The sequence below is a fragment of the Alternaria ethzedia genome, assembly GCF_023757985.1.
Source record: "Alternaria ethzedia strain BMP 0044 chromosome Unknown scaffold_21, whole genome shotgun sequence".
Lineage (NCBI taxonomy): Eukaryota > Fungi > Ascomycota > Dothideomycetes > Pleosporales > Pleosporaceae > Alternaria > Alternaria ethzedia.
The window spans coordinates 15,775-35,251 of NW_026056214.1; the positions used below are offsets into that span (position 1 = coordinate 15,775).

The 19,477-nt window shown below is 44.0% G+C and overlaps 5 protein-coding genes across 5 annotated transcripts; 3 read left to right on the forward strand and 2 right to left on the reverse strand.

The window, feature by feature from the left end:
- Positions 1-5,810: 5,810 nt before the first annotated feature.
- Positions 5,811-7,899, forward strand: PAA1 (Polyamine N-acetyltransferase 1; the record flags this gene model as incomplete). The annotated part of the gene is made up of 6 exons (XM_049379092.1): positions 5,811-5,976; positions 6,033-6,184; positions 6,232-6,723; positions 6,770-6,884; positions 6,933-7,077; positions 7,128-7,899. 6 exons carry the CDS (start codon positions 5,811-5,813, stop codon positions 7,897-7,899), a joined length of 1,842 nt encoding a protein of 613 aa, XP_049231003.1.
- A 355-nt stretch (positions 7,900-8,254) lies between these two features.
- On the reverse strand, positions 8,255-8,619 carry J4E87_007498 (uncharacterized protein; the record flags this gene model as incomplete). Its single annotated transcript, XM_049379093.1, has 2 exons — positions 8,255-8,412; positions 8,469-8,619. The coding sequence occupies 2 exons, from the start codon at positions 8,617-8,619 to the stop codon at positions 8,255-8,257; spliced, it is 309 nt and encodes a 102-aa protein (XP_049231004.1).
- A 727-nt stretch (positions 8,620-9,346) lies between these two features.
- On the forward strand, positions 9,347-11,437 carry J4E87_007499 (uncharacterized protein; the record flags this gene model as incomplete). The annotated part of the gene is made up of 1 exon (XM_049379094.1): positions 9,347-11,437. The coding sequence occupies one exon, from the start codon at positions 9,347-9,349 to the stop codon at positions 11,435-11,437; it is 2,091 nt and encodes a 696-aa protein (XP_049231005.1).
- A 468-nt stretch (positions 11,438-11,905) lies between these two features.
- On the forward strand, positions 11,906-12,988 carry J4E87_007500 (uncharacterized protein; the record flags this gene model as incomplete). The annotated part of the gene is made up of 1 exon (XM_049379095.1): positions 11,906-12,988. The coding sequence occupies one exon, from the start codon at positions 11,906-11,908 to the stop codon at positions 12,986-12,988; it is 1,083 nt and encodes a 360-aa protein (XP_049231006.1).
- A 2,007-nt stretch (positions 12,989-14,995) lies between these two features.
- On the reverse strand, positions 14,996-16,733 carry J4E87_007501 (uncharacterized protein; the record flags this gene model as incomplete). The annotated part of the gene is made up of 3 exons (XM_049379096.1): positions 14,996-16,112; positions 16,162-16,297; positions 16,358-16,733. The coding sequence occupies 3 exons, from the start codon at positions 16,731-16,733 to the stop codon at positions 14,996-14,998; spliced, it is 1,629 nt and encodes a 542-aa protein (XP_049231007.1).
- Between the last annotated feature and the right edge of the window lie 2,744 nt (positions 16,734-19,477).

The window sequence follows — 19,477 nt, forward strand, 5'->3', positions numbered from 1 at the left end:
TTTAATAACTTAATAGAATATATATAATAATTTATAGATAAAGCTAGCTAGGTACATAGCTAGAACTTTTCTATTCTATCTTAGCAGCGCTAATATCTAATTTATTCTAGCTACTAGATAATCTTCTAGTCTAGTAGTATTATAAGAATACTTTATACTAATAGAATATTCTTTATAGTTAAATTTAAGATAGTATAAATCTAGATAATAGTAAAGAGAAGCTACTATAGAAAAAGCTATAGAAAGCTATAGTAAGTACCTTAAAATTACGCTTAAACTCTTAGAAGCGTATTATAGATTTTATTACTCTACTTAAGCTTCTAGTAGCTATTAGTAAGTATTTTACTAAATATAGCGTTATAGTAGTACTATATCTAAATTATTATAGTAAAAAGTATAAAGTTCTATAACTTCTAAGTAAGTAGATAGGTAACGTATTTATATCTTAGTACTAATAGATAACTTAGAGAATAGCCTAGTAAGATTAATATAGTATTCTACTTCTCTTTAGGTACTTATTCTAGTTTAATCTTATTTAGATTATCTATCTATAGAGTAATAGGCGCGTAGGTAATACTATAGAAGAAAAGCTAAAGACTTTACTCTAGATTATAGTATTAAAAGAGTATACTAGAGAACTTTAGCTAGAAACTATAATAGATAATATTAGTGTATAGAGCCTCTAAAGTAAGAAGATTAACTAACTCTACTACTTATATAACTCTAGCTTAATCTTCTTTCTATATAAGTAGTTTTTAAATAACTTATAAGTCTTAGTATTAAATAGATAGATATATAAGATTACTAATATAGTAATAGTTTTAACTATAAATTTACTAGCTCTAAAGTAAATTTTACTACTATAATAGCTTACCTTAAGGTCTTAGAACTTAGTAGTGTACTTTATAACACTAAGATTAGAAAGTTAGAAGTAAATATACGTAAATAGATAATAGTGCTATTTAAAGAAGTATAGATAAAGCGCTCTAATAACTAATTTTAGTGTATAGAGTTTAGGTTATAAAGAATAGAAATTCTTATTATCTATATACTTCTACTATACTATAATAATATCTATATTCTAATCTATAATATTATTAATATAAGAGCACTCTTTTATATTATATTAGAAATAAAAGAGACGTAAAAGATAGTTATAAAGATAGAAAGTGTACTACTAGTATATATAATATTATAAAAAAAAAGAAATATAAAAGAATATTATCTACTATAGTTTTTACCTTCTATAGTAAAGAGCCTATAAGCTCTATATCTAACCTTCTTATCTACCTTTATAAGCTAGCACTTATTCTAGTATAATATCTATGCGTATAAATCTAAGTTTAAAGAAAGAAGTAATCTAGTCTTAATAGAAATCTAAAGACTACTCTAGATATAAGATAGGCTTATATATAAAGGTTACTATAAGTATATAAATAGTTTAAATAAAATAGAAGACGTATTTAATAATATTAAGAATAGCTAGAATTAACTTAAGAAATAAGTAAATAATTAAGTAGATATAGAGAGATAAGTTTAAAGAGAAATATTTTATATACTATAGTAGAGCGTTTACTTAGAATTTTAGTTAGTTTAAGTAGACTAATATTAGCTAGATAGTTATCTAAAGCTTTAGTATATACTTCTAGGTAATAGAATAAAGACTGTAAAGCTAATAGTATAGCTAGATTAGGTAAAATATAGCTAGGTAATAGCTAGTCTAGTTAAAGATTATAATCTATTTAGTAATAAGTTTAGTGTATTTACAAAGCTATTTAATAGCTAAATCTAACTAGAAATATAAAAGTAGAGCTAAGACTAGTTAGTTAAATATTTACTTTTAATAGAAAAAAAAAAGAGTTAATATTAGCTAAATAAAAAGAATCTTCTAAAGAATAGATATTCTTAATAGCTTTAGCTAAAGATTCTAGAAGATAGTAATAAATATAGTAGAATAAAGGTAAAGATAGTTAATCTAACTATTTTAAAGTTATTATAAGTATAGACTAAAGATAGCGTAATTAGAGTATAGTATCTAAATAGTATAATAGTAGCTAATAGCTTTATATAAAGCCTTATAGAAGCTATTAACTAAGCGTAGTAACTAATACGCTAGCTTCTACTAATTAATATATTTAGGTACCTACTACTACTATAGCTACGTACTATTAGATTATTTTTCTTCTAATTAGCTATAATAGTTAAGATATATTTAGAAGGTTATAATCTATCTAGAGATAAAATTATAATTATTCTTCTTACTAGCTTCTTTACCTTTAGCTAAGTATTACTTAGCTTCTTTAATAAATGTTTTAATCTTTATAAGAATATTATTAGTAATATACTTAATATCTAGGTTATATATTAAGTTATATAAGGTATATTAACTCTAATCTAAAATAGGTAGTATAAGTTAGAATAGTGCTACTATAGTAAAAAAAGTAGAATAAAGAACTATAGCTATCTATAGGTAGAGCTATTATAGCTAGAGAAACTAGAAAGCTTATATATATATATAAAGGTAAGATAAACTAAGATAGATAGTAAATTTCTATAAAAGTAGAATAACGTTTATATTTAGAAAATATAAATAATAAGGCGTGTACTTTATATCTATAATAGCTTATACTTATTTATAGTAATATTTTATAAAGTCTATAGAATGTATAGTAGGCTCTAAATTCTATATATTATAGAAGCTTTACTACTATAGACTACCTATTAATTACTAGCTAGTTTTTAACTAATTACTACTACTTTTAGGTACTATTAATTAGCTACTACTATCTAAAATTAGTAACTAACCTTCTAAAGTACTTTCTATATATTAAAAATATTATCTACTAGTGTAATTACTTAACTAATATTATCTTAATTAGTAATTTACTCTTTCTAAGAAACTACTACTATATAATTCTAATAAGCTTTCTATATTATATAGCCTTATATAGTAAGGCTTCTATAAGTATATTTATTAGCTTACGCGTTTAGCTTTTATAAATATAATACTCTCTCTTATTTATATTATTAGTGTAGTCTTACTTACTAGATTATAAAGTATATTATTTTAAGTCTTAGTCTATTTACGCATACTAGCTAATACTTTAGAATTACTTACTTTAGCTATATCTAATACTTTCTCTAGTAACGTTTACTAGCTACTTAGCAAAGCTATAATTAATCTTAATAATACTATATACTTAGCTAATTAAGCTACTATAGAGCCTCTAAGTAGTATTACTAAATCTCTTAAGAATAAACCTACTAGTATATAATATTTTACTCTTACTAGGTTAGGCGTTAAGCTTAAAGCTACTTCTAGAGCTATAGAAAATATTATATAAAAAGTCTAAAGCGTATAAATATATTACTATAATATAGTAGAAGTATAGTAATACGTTTCTACTAAAGTTAATATAAACTATAATAAACTTATTAGAGACTAAAAATAGGCCTATTTCTTATAGCTTCTATTTTCTTATAGCGCTAATAGAACTATAGTAAAGAGTAAGTATAATAAGTATTATATAACTTTAATAAGTATTAGAGAAAGTTATAGCTAAACTATAGAAGTAGAAAGACTTCTTAGTCTTAAAGAAAGCTAATAGAAAGCTACTTTAGATAGACTATAATAGCTATCTATAAAGGTGTTTAAGGCTAGTAATAAAGCGTTAACTAGTAGTAAATACCTAGATTTAAATAACTTTATAGTATTATAGAGTAAGCTTTTACTATTACTTAATAAGCTTACTTAGTGTTTCTTTTTATAAGTTTATTTATAAGAAAAAGATATTCTAAGATAGTAAAACTATATATACTTCTTTTCTTAATTTTAGCTCTATATTAAGTATTTATTATTAGTATCTAGTAGATAGATTATATAGAAGTATAAGATTCTAACCTTATTATAGATATATAGCTAAAGTCTATATAATCTTATCTTAAACTAATATCTATCTACCTAGTAGTAACTTTATAATATTACTATAATTAAAAGTATAGATACTACTTTTTATTTATTATTATTTAAGGTTATAGATAGAGGCTATAGAATCTACGTAAATTCTATTACTCTTTTATAAGTATCTTCTCTTTATAATAACTATAAGCTTATAGTAACTAGTTTATTTTATATTACTTAGTCTTAAATACTACTTAGATAGCTTTTTTTATATTAGATTACTAAGCTATATACTAAATATAAGTTGCCTTACCTAAAGTAGTATAATATTATTAAGCTTTATTTTTATAAAACTTAGTATTATATACTTTTTTACTATAAGTAATAATATAAGCTATAAAGATTCTACTAATTATTATAAAGTATAACATCTTTATAAGTAATACTATTACTAATAGTATATATATTAGAGAATCTAAGAACTAGTTTTTTTATTATCTCTATCTATCTACTACGCTAGAAGTACGTTAATCTTTTCTTTTATATATTCTCTACTAGTGCTATACTCTAGAACTCTTATACGCTTACGCTAAGATAATATATAACTTTAAAGCTTATAAGTACTATATTATAAGTAACTATATATACTAGATTAATATAGTTATAGCCTTCTAAAAGTATAATAATATCTCTAATCTCTTAGTATATAACGTAGAGTTATTACTTAAGCTTATTAATTTTGTGCTTAAGCTTCTTATATTTACTATTTATACTAGACTTAACTAGTTATTTATAATAGCTTAGTATAGATCTATTAACGTTATAGAGAAGTATTAGACTATAGACTATATCTTATAACTAGCTATTATAATACTCTAGTACTATAATAAGAGCTTAAGCTAGATACTTATAAGCTTAAACTAGATAGTAATACTTAACTATATAATAGCTATACTTATTAATCTTTAGTAATATAGCTTAGCTATATATTATATATATAGTTCTTAAGAAGCTACGTTAACTTTATATTACTTTATAATTTAGATAGCTCTTTCTATCTTTAAAGACTTTACTTAAGAGTTTATATAATATATTACTAAGACTATATCTTAATATCTATCTAACTAAAAGCTTTTTTAGGTAAATAAGCTTTAAATCTAGTTATTTTTTAATACTATTACTTTAATATCTTATATTTAAGTACTAAGTATTAGTTAAATATACTTTTAAGAATTTATAGTTACTTTTTTTAGTTTTTAATAATTACTTTTTAAAGTTACTTATACTATACTTTTTTATTAGCTTTATTTTATTACTAAACTATTATTTTTAGTTCTACTTACTATATATACTAGAAGAAAATATATTCTTACTCTTTTAAAGCTAAAATAAACTATATACTTTTCTAACTTTGCCTAAATAGCTCTAGTAAACTACTATTATTAACTTACTAACTAACTAATGTATATACCTAAAGTTTCTTATAAAAAGACTTTAAATTTAAGTGTAAGCGTAAGCTTTAGAGTCTACTTATGCTAGCTACTAGCGTAAGGCTCTTGTTAGCTATAATTACTTGCGTTCTTGTTACTTACTTTGTACCTCTGTCTTAGGGTATTAATTAACACTTCCAATTCGAAATACACGAAGACAGTAGCATTTTTGATCAGCGGACTAAATCCCAATCAAAAGCCAGCACCATATCTCCATCTGACACAGCTTGCATCTTCCCTCCGGTACCATCTCGTCTGCAGGTGTGGCGCACCTGTGGCTGAAAAGCTCGGACTGGTCCTTCAGCGCCCTGACACCCCTCTTCGCTTCCTCGCCAACAACCAGGTACGTCAACACCACGCCCGCGTTTCGAGCTCCTTACTGCGCCCTCATAAACTTAACCCGCCCCAGACACTGAACCATGGACGCAAATCAAAACGACGAGCTTTACCCCATCGCCGTGCTCATCGACGAGCTGAAGCACGACGACGTTATCCTCCGCCTCAACGCCATCCACCGACTGAACACAATTGCCCTCGCCCTCGGCGCCGAGCGGACACGAGAGGAACTCATACCCTTTCTCGATGGTAAGAGCCTGGCTGGCGCTTGCGTCACGTGTGGACTGGCTAACGGCAGTATCCAGAGTCGGTCGAGGATGAGGACGAGGTTCTCACAGCATTGAGCGAGGAACTTGGCAAGTTTGTCGAGTATGTGGGCGGCCCAGAGCATGCACACGTGCTTTTGTCGCCTCTCGAGAACCTTGCAGCCATAGAGGAGCCTCTTGTCAGAGAGAAGGTGCGCGCAACAATTGCCTCAGCCCGGCCGCCAGCTAACACGTGCAGGCCGTCGAATCGCTCAACAAGATCTGCGAAGAGCTGTCGCAGCAGCAGATTGAAGAGAACTTCATACCCCTCGTCTTGCGCCTATCAAAAGCCGACTGGTTCACGTCGAAGATCTCCGCGACTGGACTCTACCAGACCCCCTACACTCGCGCTACACCACCCTCACAAGAAGCCCTCAGGCAGCACTACGGCCAGCTAGTGCACGATGATACCCCCATGGTCCGGAGACAGGCGGCCAACAACCTCGCCAAGTTCATCAAGGCGATGCCGCCATCCATCGTCATTGAAGAAATGATTCCTCTTTTCCAGCACCTGGCCGCCGATGACCAGGACAGCGTCCGTCTCCTGACTGTCGACATCCTCATTGCCATTGCCGAAGCAGTACCCAAGGAGCAGCAGTCGAGCCACGGTGTCCTGCTGACTGCGCTGCGGAGCCTGTTCGAGGACAAGAGCTGGAGGGTGCGATACATGGTGGCAGACCGATTTGAGAAGGTGCGTTTGGCTCGCAGCGAGAAAGCGCATGCGCTAACGGGTACAGATTGCAAAAGCCGTCGACGACGAGGTTGTCAACCGAGACCTTGTACCCGCATTTGTCAAGCTCCTCAAGGATACCGAGGCTGAGGTCCGCAGCGCCATCGCGGGACAGATTCCAGGTAGGTTACTATGCAGTAAACGCGCGGCACACGGCTGATCATTACTAGGCTTCTGTGCGCTGTTGGAGCGTGAGACTCTCCTGCACGAGGTTATGCCCAGCATAGAGGAGCTGGTCTCCGATCAATCACAGCATGTGCGCGCCGCACTTGGCACCCAAATCAGTGGGCTCGCCCCCATTCTTGGAAAGGAAGAGTAAGTTGCGACTGCGCGTGACCACGTGCTTACCTGCTAACATGAGTCAGGACCATCTCGCATCTCCTTCCCATGTTCCTCCAGATGCTCAAGGATGAGTTTCCCGACGTCCGCCTAAACATCATCTCCAAGCTCGAGTCTGTCAACAACGTCATCGGCATCGAGCTCCTCTCGCAGTCCCTCCTCCCAGCGATCGTCCAGCTCGCCGAGGACAAGCAATGGCGCGTACGTCTTGCCATCATCGAATACGTTCCCCTCCTCGCCTCACAACTCGGTGTACAATTCTTCGATGAGAAGCTCAGCAGCCTGTGCATGAGCTGGCTGGGCGACACAGTTTTCTCGATCCGTGAGGCATCCACTCAGAACTTGAAGAAGCTTACGGAGGTTTTCGGTGTAGAGTGGGCCAACGACGCTATTGTTCCTAAGGTCATGGCTATGGGCCAGCACCCCAACTACCTCTACCGAATGACGACTTGCTTCGCCGTGTCAACACTCGCGCCCGCTCTCAGTCTGGATGTTATCGAACAATCCATCATTCCCATGATGGACAAGCTGGTCAATGACGATATCCCCAACATTCGCTTCAACGTCGCAAAGTCATATGGCCAGCTCATCAACACACTCAAGCAGCTGCCTGAGCAGGGTACCGTCATCGCTCTGGAGAAGGCTGGCACACCGGGCCAGGGCTGCCAGAAGGCTACAGATGTCATTACAAAGAGCATTCTGCCGAACCTCGAAAAGCTCCAGCAAGATGACGATGTGGATGTACGATACTTTGCGACGACGGCCGCACAAGGTTTCACGGACGCGATGCAGACTTAGAAGATCCAGCTTCGCCCGTGTTCTTGAATGTGGGGAATGACATCATGAATAGCATCAACGATGGTTAATGATCTGGAAAGACTGCAGGACAACAGTCTGGGGATGAAGGAAGAACCCAAGCCGCAAGCCCTGTAGGTGTAGCTTCGAGCTTTGTTTTACGAGACTTGAGTGTGGCTAGTAGTTGGGCTCACTAGCAATAAACCACAAAGATTACCCAGTTAGAATCATTCCTGGCAGATTTTCAATGCATACTTTGGCGTTATTATGGGGTGCACGGTGTGTGATGTGGATCATTCATTTTATTATGTGACCAGCTATCGAGGAGTAGCTACAGCTTCTCTCTTATGGTGGGCATTTAGACGGCACCAGCATCCTTGAGCAGGTTGTTGAGCTGACCCTTCTTGGCCTGCAAATCGCTGTTTCCACCAATGTGCTTCTGGGCGATGAAGATGTTGGGGACGGTGGTCTGGCCGGTCATTTCGCCAAGGGTGGACTGAATGGCGGAGCCATCATCTATGCGCGTGTTAGCTGTTGTTCCTCTACATCATCTCGTAGCCATTTCCACATACCGACTTGGTCCAACTCAATGGCGTAGAACTTTGCGCCGCTGTCGCTCAGCAGCTGCTTGGCCTGGCGGCAGTATGGGCAGTACGACTTGGAGAAGACAGCGACGGGGTTCTCGTCGATGATGGACTGGACCTTGGTCTTTGTGGCGGACATTGTGGCGGGCGAGGGGGCGCGCGTGAAGAAGTGACGCAGGAAGGAAATTTTGGCGGTTGTTGTAGATAGCTGGAGATTTGTGAGTACTGTGTTGTGGTGTTGGAAGGGTGGGCGGGGTGACGTACTTATGCGTGAAGTCGAGGTTTGTCAGATGATGGTAGTAGCTTTATGAGCTTGGTTCTAGATGTACTGTATACAAGTAGTGGATTAGTGTGCAGCTGCCCCCCGCAGTAGCAAACGTTCTCGATGGCAAATGATGCAATCACTCGTGAAGTACTGCGCTAACTGCCGTCGGAGATGGATCGGCGATGCGACGTGATGTGCTTACAAAGACTGAAAGACGGACAGGGGTAAGGACGCGGACTCGTCATGACGCGTGCGGCTGATTGCGACGCGGACGAGAGTAGGGACCTAGCTTGTACGCATGTTTAGACCATAGTGCCAAGTGCATAGCTATGAGAATCGCGGTGAACGTAATCATGGAGTTCTAGATGAAAAGATGGAAAAGTAGAACGTAACAGAAATCAGACCGGGTCGCGCACCTTCCGCATTCCGAGATTGAGCAGCGTTCCGACGCTTCCACGCCGTCCGTCGCGACAACTGTCAAACTATCTTTGGGCCAGCCACATCCAGGCTCCCTTTCACTGTCACCACACATAGCCCTAATCCGCGCCATCACCGCCACAACCCGGGCCTTTTCTATGCGCACCCCGTACCACACACCACGATGACGTCCTCAGCGGCCGGCTCAACCGCCTTCTTCGTCCTCTCCCTCCTCTCCATATGCGGCGCCGTCCTGCTGCTCCTCCGCTACTACCTCCCGCTCCGCACCACACCCGCATACGTCGTCGTACCCGTCTTCTTGGCAATAGCGCTGCCGGCCAGCATTGTTGTGCTCCTGCCGATCGATCTCGCGAGTAGTGCTGGATTGGATACAACGGATGGCGCGAGGGGCATCTGGTTGAATGACACGGTTGTCTACAAGGCATGGCGCATCATCTACTGGCTCACGTTCGCGCTCACGTGGGCGATTCTGCCTATGCTGGGCGAGTACTGCGATAGTGGGTACAGAGAGCCCAAGGCGAGGTTGCAGTATGCGCTGAGGAGTAATGGACGGTACTGGCTCATTGTCGCCGGGTGCAGTATCGTTGGCTCGATCTATTTGATCATCTGGAATGGATTCGAAGCGGATACCTTTAAGAGTCTGGTCATGGCGCTGGCGTACACGTGGGGTCTTATACTGGGTATCTACCTCATGGGTCACGGACTCGTCGCATTCCCCAGGAGCCTGTTTCGGTACGCGAGTGTTAGTGAGAGGTTGAAGAGGATACAGAGTTCGGCGCCAAAGGTTCACGAGAGGTTGACTGAGGCGCTGGAGAAGTTGGATCAGTACGAATACCAGGTCGTGCAGCTCAAGCAGAGGAAGAACGGCACGGCGCGGGAGTTCCAAGAGTGGATTGATGAATTGGCGGAGAAGGGCAATCTTCCGGAGAACAGGGCGGGTGTCGTTGGACGCATGGGCACGGCGACGGTGCCTCCAGTCATCACGGAAAGATACCTGGCGGACCTGACGAGGAAGTTGAAGCGCGCGCGCCATGCGAAGTGTCGGTTCGAGAACGAGTGGGATCATGTTGTGCGGAGGGCAGTCAGGACACAGGCCATCCTCGACTCGAAAGCCAGCAAACATCTCGAGTTCAAAGGTGCCGCGTTACCAACCTCGAGAGGACTGTTCGATCGCATGACTATCCTCACACCACTGACGCGCTACTACCTACACGTCCATGTTATTCCTTCTCTGGCCTACGTCTCTTGGGCCATCACGATCCTCGCCTCTATCTCCATTGTCTGGTCAGAATGCGTACGCGAAGCCCAGGACTTCGGCGGGCCTAAGCTATCCATCATCGGCTGGACAGTCGTACATCGCCACGACAACGGCCGGTCGTCGGTTGGATTCAACAGCCAGATCATTGCCGCTGCCTGGCTGTGCTACATGTGCATTTGCGCATTCTACAGTCTCACCGAGGTCAAGATCTGGGGCAACCGAGCGCTTGTGAGAAGAAATACGTACCAAGAGTCCGCGACCTGGTACGGGCTCCAAGTCGCCAAGTTGACAGTACCTCTAAGCTACAACTTCCTCACCATGACAGACAAAAACATCTGGAAAGGCACAATGTTCTACAAGTTCCTCGGCCGTCTTATCGTCCTCACACCCTTAGGCGAGGGCTTCAGTGCCTTCTTCCCCATCTTCATCCTCGTTCCCGTCTTCGCCACAGCCTTCGGCCTTTACGGCAAAGTAAAGAACATCTGTGGCTTTGGCGACCTACTCGACGACGAAGAGGACTCAGCAGGGAACTACGCTGGCACCGGGTCCTGGCGCGAAGGCCGCGCATTAATCGAGCGTGAAATCCAGGGCGCGAGCGGGAACGTCCTTGGTCTTTCCCAACGAAGCTCTACCAGCCCGCCGAACGAACGCTACACCGACAACCCGGCACCATCGTCAGCCTCCAACCTCCCCATATCAAACGCAGCAGCAGCTACCAGTGGCCCAAGCACAACGCGCCCCGACCGCCGCCGCCCACAACTCAACGACGAAGAAGACGAAGGCAATTTCTTCGAAAACTTCGCATCGAGAGTCAAGAACACATTTGAGACAAATGACTTTTCCTTCCCCCGGCCGAAGTGGCTGGGTGGTGATGACGATGAAGTCGAGGCTGGACGTAGTAGACGGACACAGTTAGATAGAGGGGAAGGGGAGCGCGGAAGTGGGTTCTTGAGCTTGTTTGGAGGGAGGGGTGATGAGGGGAGGGTGAGGTTGTAGGCATTTGTTGTATATGATAGGTGGGCATTGCGATGGCGTTTCTTACAACTTTGGAATAGATCATGGGTTTGCGTGGGTGTATGAGTATTGGGTGCACGGATTTTACATATAGGGTACATGGCTTTAGACTTTTTGTTCTGCGCTGTTGCGCTTGGCATATATTTAATATCAGATACTCTTATGTTTTAGGGTGGGTGCCTTCTAGTTGTGGGTGCCGAGGCAGTTGCAATGACTTTTGGCATGTTGTGGGTGTGTCTGGTCAGCCTCGTGCGCCTCGCGCGGTTCACCGGTCGCGCTTTCCTTGGCTTCAGCCTGATGTAGCTGCCTGGGATCGTTGTTAGCCTAAGGCAGCCAATCAAATAAAGCGATGTATGCACCTTGTCGATACTCGACCGCCCCCTTCCCCAGCCTTCTCGTTTGGTACTTCTGCACATTCCTCTTCAACTCGCCAATCCCATCGTCTAGACTATGGACGGGCACATCTACGGCAGCCGCGTAACTGAGCTGGATCCGGGTCAGTGCACGGATGAAGCGCCCGAACACGATCCTGAGGGGCCCAAATACACCGCAAATCATGCATCTGTGGATGTCATGGATGTCGCATTCAAAAAACTCGACCTCGCTCCTTCGGAAGCCCAGATCGACTGTACTACTCCCAAGGAGATTGGTTGTGATCACAATCGCAGTCTCGGAAACGATTTCGATTACGGTTTCCCCACGAGTACAGCCGATGAGGAACAATTTCGAATGAAGCAAGAGGACGGACATAGTAATGATGACGATGATGTATGTCAGAGATGCAAGTCCTTCCGTTGGGATCAAATCCCATATACGCAGTTACCTCATGAGACTCTGCTTCTTATCGACATGACGAAGGCTCAGCTAGCAGCATCGCACTGCCGCATCTGTCGCTTTGTCGCGAAGATCATCGAAGCCCAGCACCTCCCAGAAGACAAACACTATTCGCTGGTAGGATTTAGAGTGGACTCCACCACCTCTAATAATTTCTGTTCAAACATACCCAACATTCAAGGAAAAGGAAACACAGGCCTTGCACAAATTAAGCCTCATGATCCGGAGACTGGAGAACAAGTTTGGACAGCCTCTGATGGAGAGTGGAGCCCGTTCCCACATCTCGCAATCACCGATTTTTCACCGGAGGACAACTCGGTCGAGAAGCGTTCCTACAAGGCCAGCCACATGAAACTCGATCAGATCAAAGGTTGGATTGAAGACTGCCACATAAAACACCGCGAATGTTACATTGGAGACGTCCAGCATCTGCTGCAAAACTTGCGTCTGATTGATTGTGGTTCAAAGACTGTTGTGCCTGCGCCTGTGGGATGCCATTACGTGGCACTGTCTTATGTTTGGGGACAGCACAACGATGCTTTTGACGACTTGCAAAATCCACCAAAGACTATCGAAGACAGTATCTATATCGCGCAAATGCTAGGATACCGGTACCTCTGGATCGACAGATTTGTGCGTACCTACCATCTTTCAGTGCATTCGTTGAGACTAACCAACCCAGTGTATCGACCAGAATGATAGAATGGATAAGCACACGCAGGTCAGGCAGATGGGCGAAATATATTCCGCAGCACAGATTACGCTTGTGGCGGCAGCAGGAAGCGACCCAAGCTATGGCTTACCCGGCGTCCTGTCGAGGCCACGACTCATACCGGAAGCCGAGGAAATCCAAAACATGTGTCTGAAGCCTCTCCCACGCTTCGTTCAGCTAGCAGAAGTAGCTGAGTCAAGATGGGCTTCCCGAGCATGGACCTTCCAGGAATTCTATCATTCCACGAGGCGTTTAATCTTCACTGAGAACCAGATTATCTTTGTGTGCAATAATCACATCAGGTGTGAGGTAGATTTGTCGGGAATCCACTGGCCCAGATCAGATGAGTTGCCAACAGAAGATGGGTATTGGGCTCAACGTTGGTTACCCCAACATGGGTTGGCAGGGGATCAAGGGTCGAGCTGGACCGCTATTGACCGGGCCGCGGGACATCTACAGGCCTATAGCAATCGGGACTTGACGTACGACAGTGATAGCTTGGATGCTATCTCAGGTGCTCTACATTCGCTTCGGAAGGATTCCATTTACCATACCTGGGGTGCACCTTTTCGCCACGCTGCTGCGTATGCAGCAGATTCTCTTTCGGCAAGACTTCGACACTACAATCTCACATATTCTATACGTGATCGTGGAAGTTTCGTCTCTATTGGAAGTCGACGATCCACCAACACAGACGATAACGACGTCGAGCGCGTCCATGTATCTGCCTCGCAGGATTTCCAAAGTATGAATTATCCCTCTATACCTCAAAAAGGAGATAAATGCTCTGTCCTTGGACATGGGCAGCAAATTGAGATGGCCCTTGCATGGTATCACCAGGAACCAGCTCGTCGTCGATGTGGCTTTCCAAGTTGGTCCTCTATAGGATGGGAGGGTCCATTGAGCTGGTCAAGATGGGCCTGTAATATCGATCGCGAAGAGCCTCCTATAGTGCTGATTCAGGTTCGGAAAGCTCGACTGCACTTTCCAAAATTCAGCTGCGATTTGTCGAAGTTTGACCCGGCACTACAAGAAGATGTCGACCCCGCACCACCGACGCTTGAGTTTACAGCGAGAACAGCGAAGCTAGACTTGGTGCCTGATGGCTGGACTGATGGCTATCCTGATCATTTTCAAGTGGCGCTGGAGATCAACGATCATTACAAATACGCCTTTGGACTACACTGGGATGCAGACCCTGCTTCTTTAAGCTCGAAACAACTTGTAGGCGCTCTGCTCGATGGACGAACGGAACACTCAAAAGAGCTTGAAGGGTATCTGATGGTGCTTGCTCCATATGGCGACGTCTTGGAACGAGTTGGTTTGGTGCACCTACCCAGCATTGCAAAACGCCTGTACAACAATCATATGCTAGGACAAGACCTCCTGCCTCTAGCTGGACATACTGGGCGCGAAGCGGAGCATATAGCCCTCACAGGCTACCCTTGGGAACGCCGTACATGGTGGCAGAGCTCGTTTAGCGATTACCGCCCCGTTGTCATAGGATAGAAACACTTGGATAGTGCTTCCAGAGAACTGAAGGAACGCGCCGCAAACTAAGCAGAGAATTTGTGGATTGGCGAATGAAAGCTTTTCAGTTGAGGATCAGATCTCAGGCTTTGGAGGGGTTGAGCGAGGCTGTTGCACATTGCTTGACGCAGTCCAAATCAGGCAACTTCTCGAAAGCCGTCGATTGCCCGCGTCTGCATTGTTACCACGGCGTCGTCTGAACTCGAAGTACGCACCCTGAATTAACCACAGCGACCGTTCGGCAGCATCGCACCTCGTTCAAGAAGAAAAAACTTAAAACCCCCGGAGCCTACTTTGACGTTAGATCAGCTACGTTGCGTGCTTTTATTTTAATGTATGCTGCAAACCTGTTCAGGATTCTCATTGTGCAAGGTGATCGCAAAATGAAGAAAGGCCGGAATGAGGAACAGTATGTTATCGCGACTTCCATTACTTGAGCAGACAGTTTGATTTTGTTTCTCAGCCTATGCTCTACATTCCCAGCTCTCAGGCTTCTTATAACTACCCCCGACAAACGTGTTCCTCGCCGGATACTTGCAATGCCTCCTCGTAAAATCCACCCCACTCTTTACGGTATCATTCATAAACTTCGTGCCCTCGATAAACTCCGGCGCAACACCCTTCTCCACCCAGTCTACCATCGCCGCAAGAACATTGTGTTGCGCATCAGATGGTATACCAGCCTGCGCCGCGTTCCCACCCTGACCCAACACCCACGCCCCTGGCCCCGTGCTGCAATGAAACATGCCCGATATACGGAAGAAACGCGTCCATTCATCCATCTCTGCGTACGTGTTGTTACCACGGAGATGCTCATAAAACCGGTTCGTATTGAAAGACGTGATCTGATTATCCTGCTGGCCGTGGTACATGAGTAACTTCCCGCCGCTTTCCTTGAAGCCAGGCAAAGAAGAAGGGTAGGTGCGGATATCGCCTGGATTGAGGTCCTGTGCTGCTTGTGCGTCATCATAGCCGTATTCTGATGCGTTCCACGTTGGGTCGTTGTAGACGACGTATTTGAACCAGTCGTCTGAGTAGGCGAATGGGGCGCCGGCGTAGAGTTTGTCGACGGCGTTGATTTCGCTGCCGGGCTGCATAGCCGGGTAAATTAGTTCGCCATTTGGGAAACGGTAGTCGCTGAAAATTTTCTGGACTTGTTGCACTTGGTTGTCGTTTAGGCAGTTGGTTGTATTTGTGATGTTGTGACCGCAGAGTAGGTTTGTAGGGTCGAACTTGCATAGGGTTGGGTCTTCGATGATACCATCTTTGACTTTGTCGATGGTATCGCATTGGCGTAGTACCTCGTCGTGGATCCAAGTTTGCCATGCTGCCTTCGAGATGAAGTCTGAACCTTTGATGGGCCCGGTGATGGTGTAGAAGTGTGCGCGCCAGGAGATGAGGTTGTTGAAATCGACACCCGGAGCGCCAGCAACTATGCCATCGAAGTCGTCAGGAAACCTCTCTGCGCTCTTGATGCCCTGGCGTCCACCGAGAGAACAGCCCAGGTAGTAAGATTTGGTATGATACTTTCCATAAAACTCCTTGGCCAATGCTTTGCCTGTTTCGACGCTTAAGTGAAGACTGTATTGCCGGTGAGTATACGCGCCGTGAGTAGTAGAGACATTCTTACGATCGCCAGGCGAAGTCAACGACCATCTCGGGATTATCGAGGTAGGCTACTCCTGTAGTACCGTTATGACCATTGTTCGCGCCAACGCTAGCGAAGCCATTTGACGCTCCATATGCGATATCCTCGTATTTTATGCCTGTTGTCAAAGTCAGCACTCGCTGCGCTTGACGAGCCATCCTTTCCATCTAACACTTACAGCCATCAATGCCTCCATTCCCTGTTGCCAGAAAGCGACCAGACCAGTCCTCTGGAAACCATGCTTCGAAAGAGATCTTCGATGTTCTGGTCGTCTTGATCTCTAATGCCATACGACAAAGGCCTACTGAGACATTCTGGCTAGCACGACCACAAGTCGCGTCGTTGTCAGGAAACGTCAGATTGGTTCCCGCCGGAACATGTTGGAGAACATTGCGGGTTGCACCTTTGATGTATCTCTCGGGCTCAAATGCGAGACACCTCTTCTCGAATTCAGATGATGCAGCCGCGAATCCAGTCAGCGCAAAGTGCGAGACAAGCAATACCAAAGATGTACGAAACATAGTGACGGGGAAGAAAGACTTGGCAACGATCATCATGGGACTTTAGCGACAGGCTGTCTTTATACTCAGTGCGAAAACAACGGTAGACTTGACAAGCCACGTCCAGCAAGATGCGGGGTGCGAAATGCGGATACCGGCACACTGTCCCGACATTCTTCAATGATTGTAAAAGAGAACGATCCACCTCGATCTTCTCAATTCTCTTGCAATCGTAGCATACGGGCCGACCGCAATGTCAATGGGACAATGAGTCGTGGATCTACTGTTAGAGTTCCTTCTCGGGTGGTATGGCCAAGAATCTGCCCAGGTGGCATCGCAAACTCGAGGCATGTACGCCGTGTCACAACCTGCAGGTGACTAGAAAACGATTGGGGGCTTATGTCCGGACGCCTCACAGTCATTGTGCATATTTGACGGATAAATCGTGCGCAGGTGTCAGTTCAGTGGAGGAAGAAGAGACGAAGTAGTATTGCGGGGTTTCGGCGGTCGCGCCGAGCCCTGAGACAGACATGTGACCTGGGGGCCCTTCTGCGCTAGCTTGCATGCACCCGACAGGTGCGACGGACTTCCGAAGTCGACAACTCAGACACCTGCATCATCCCAGAAACTTCGGATGATGTCTGTTGAAGTCGACCCTTCTCGCCCTCCATACCGAGTATCTGCAGCGGCGCGCCCTACTCAATTGCCGCCAACACGGCCGCCTTCCCTTCTACCTCGCGCCTAAAGTCCTCCAACGAACGTGGTCGTCGCTTCAGCTGCCAATGGTGATCTCTGACATGCTTCAAAGCTCATCTCATAGCAACGTGCAAAGGCTTAGTCTCATCTTGAGCTATTGCGACTCCGTATGCTCTCGTCTATCGCAAACTCATGCGTCATAGTAATCCTCCTCTCTTCATGGCGTCCCAGGATGAAGTCTTGCCAGGTGATCCCATCATTTTCATTAGCAGATCCGCACACTGTTGTCGTAGTCAAGCACAAATCTTCTTCGGCTGGCCGAGTTCTACCCCAGCGTTCTGTCCAAGCGTTGATCGTCCTCGACCCAGTCTCGCGACTCTCAGGGCCCTCCTGCTCCGGAGTATGGCTCGGTGTAACACCGAGTGCACCTGCCAAACAGCGCGTTATACGAATCAAAAGCGGGTGAAGCGTTGGAAGACATCCAGAGATGATGCCAATCGATGGCTCGACGGACGACCATATGAAGACATCGCTCTTTTTCCAGCTGACGTCTGGCGAGGCCATCAATCGGACGATGGTGATGATACGATAAAGCGAGGCGAAGCACACACTACGATGATTAGAAACAATACGGTTTCCTTACTTCGCAGTGCTTACAAGCTGCCGAGCAGGAAGATAAAGCAGATCGCCACTTTCTCCATTCTTTTCATCTGCAATTTGACAACGTTGGATATGGGTATACAAAGTATACACACATCGCCGAAGAGATTGAAGATCCCAGCTCCAAGGTAGAACTGCGATCGCGTAAGCAGACAGCTTCAATCAGAATGTGGGGTACCTGCGGCGCACCTTTGCCTCATCGACGAGAATTTCTCCGTGTGCCCCATTCCATTGATCCCAGTAGTAGCTCAACGGTCGAGTGTACAATGGCAGAACGACGTGGTTTGTGATCAGGTAGGCAGCGGTCATGCCAACACAGAACCAACCCAACCAGTTTATACCGAAGATACGTCGATACAAAGCGAGGATGGAGAGTTTGATGACACAGACACTCCACGCGTAGACAAAAACGTATGCGAAGGTGATCTGTCAAATGTCAGTCCCGCAAGAGTATGCCCAGGCATGTAAGCGCACGATAGTTATATGTCGCATTTGCTCAGGTCCTAGCGCCCAGATATGTCGGCCCAGACCGTAGAAACCTCCTTCACGCTGCGTCAGTAAAATCAAGACTTTGCCCAGAAACTGGCTACCAACCAACGATACAGCACGCAAGATTCCCCGCGTTCAATGCCAGCCCAGCAATGATCAAGTAGTCATCACACCCCAGCTGTTCCTGTTTCAACTTCAGGCGAGTAAACAGCCTTAATGCAACGAAGACACCCGAAAGACCAAACAAGATGATTGCGACAACACTGTTTCCGACTGTCCGGGATTCGCTGAGATTAAGGCCCGGGGGTGGGTCGCCGAAGTCGAATGTCGTCATACCACTGGGTGTCTTGAGGGCAACTCAGAAGACGGGAGTCAAGCCCGAAAGAGTGGGTGGATGGGGTAAACCAGCACAGAAACGGAGCGTTTTGATCGGAGACGCGGTGTAGTTATCGTTGGCACAAATAAGGGTATCCCTTGTGGCGTACAACGCACGGGTTTATCATGCATAGATGCGCGATCGGTATTGCTCGTCATTGTCATCGACATGTCCGGTAAAGATGCTCTGTCGTTCCCTATTATGCAGGTGGAGCTGTGCCACAAAGAATCGCATTGACCATGGTAAAATATTGATGAGATGACCATGACTTGGAATTGAGTTCGCACATCTTTACGGCTACGCCACAACATGCACGTCGTCGAACACCCCGCCACGTGCCCCCATCCCTCATGCACCTCATACAAAGGAAAAACTGAACAGGTCTGCAGCCTACATTAACATGGAAACCTGCAAAGTAGGTGCCCTAACGATGATGTAGGCTCCAGACCTGTTCAGTTTTTCCCTATATTGGCGTGCATGCATGTAACCGCAAAAAGCGACGAAGTGACGAGATTTATCCGGCTATTGTTTCCAACATAAAGGAAGGGAGTACTACAGCATCGACACTGTCATCAGA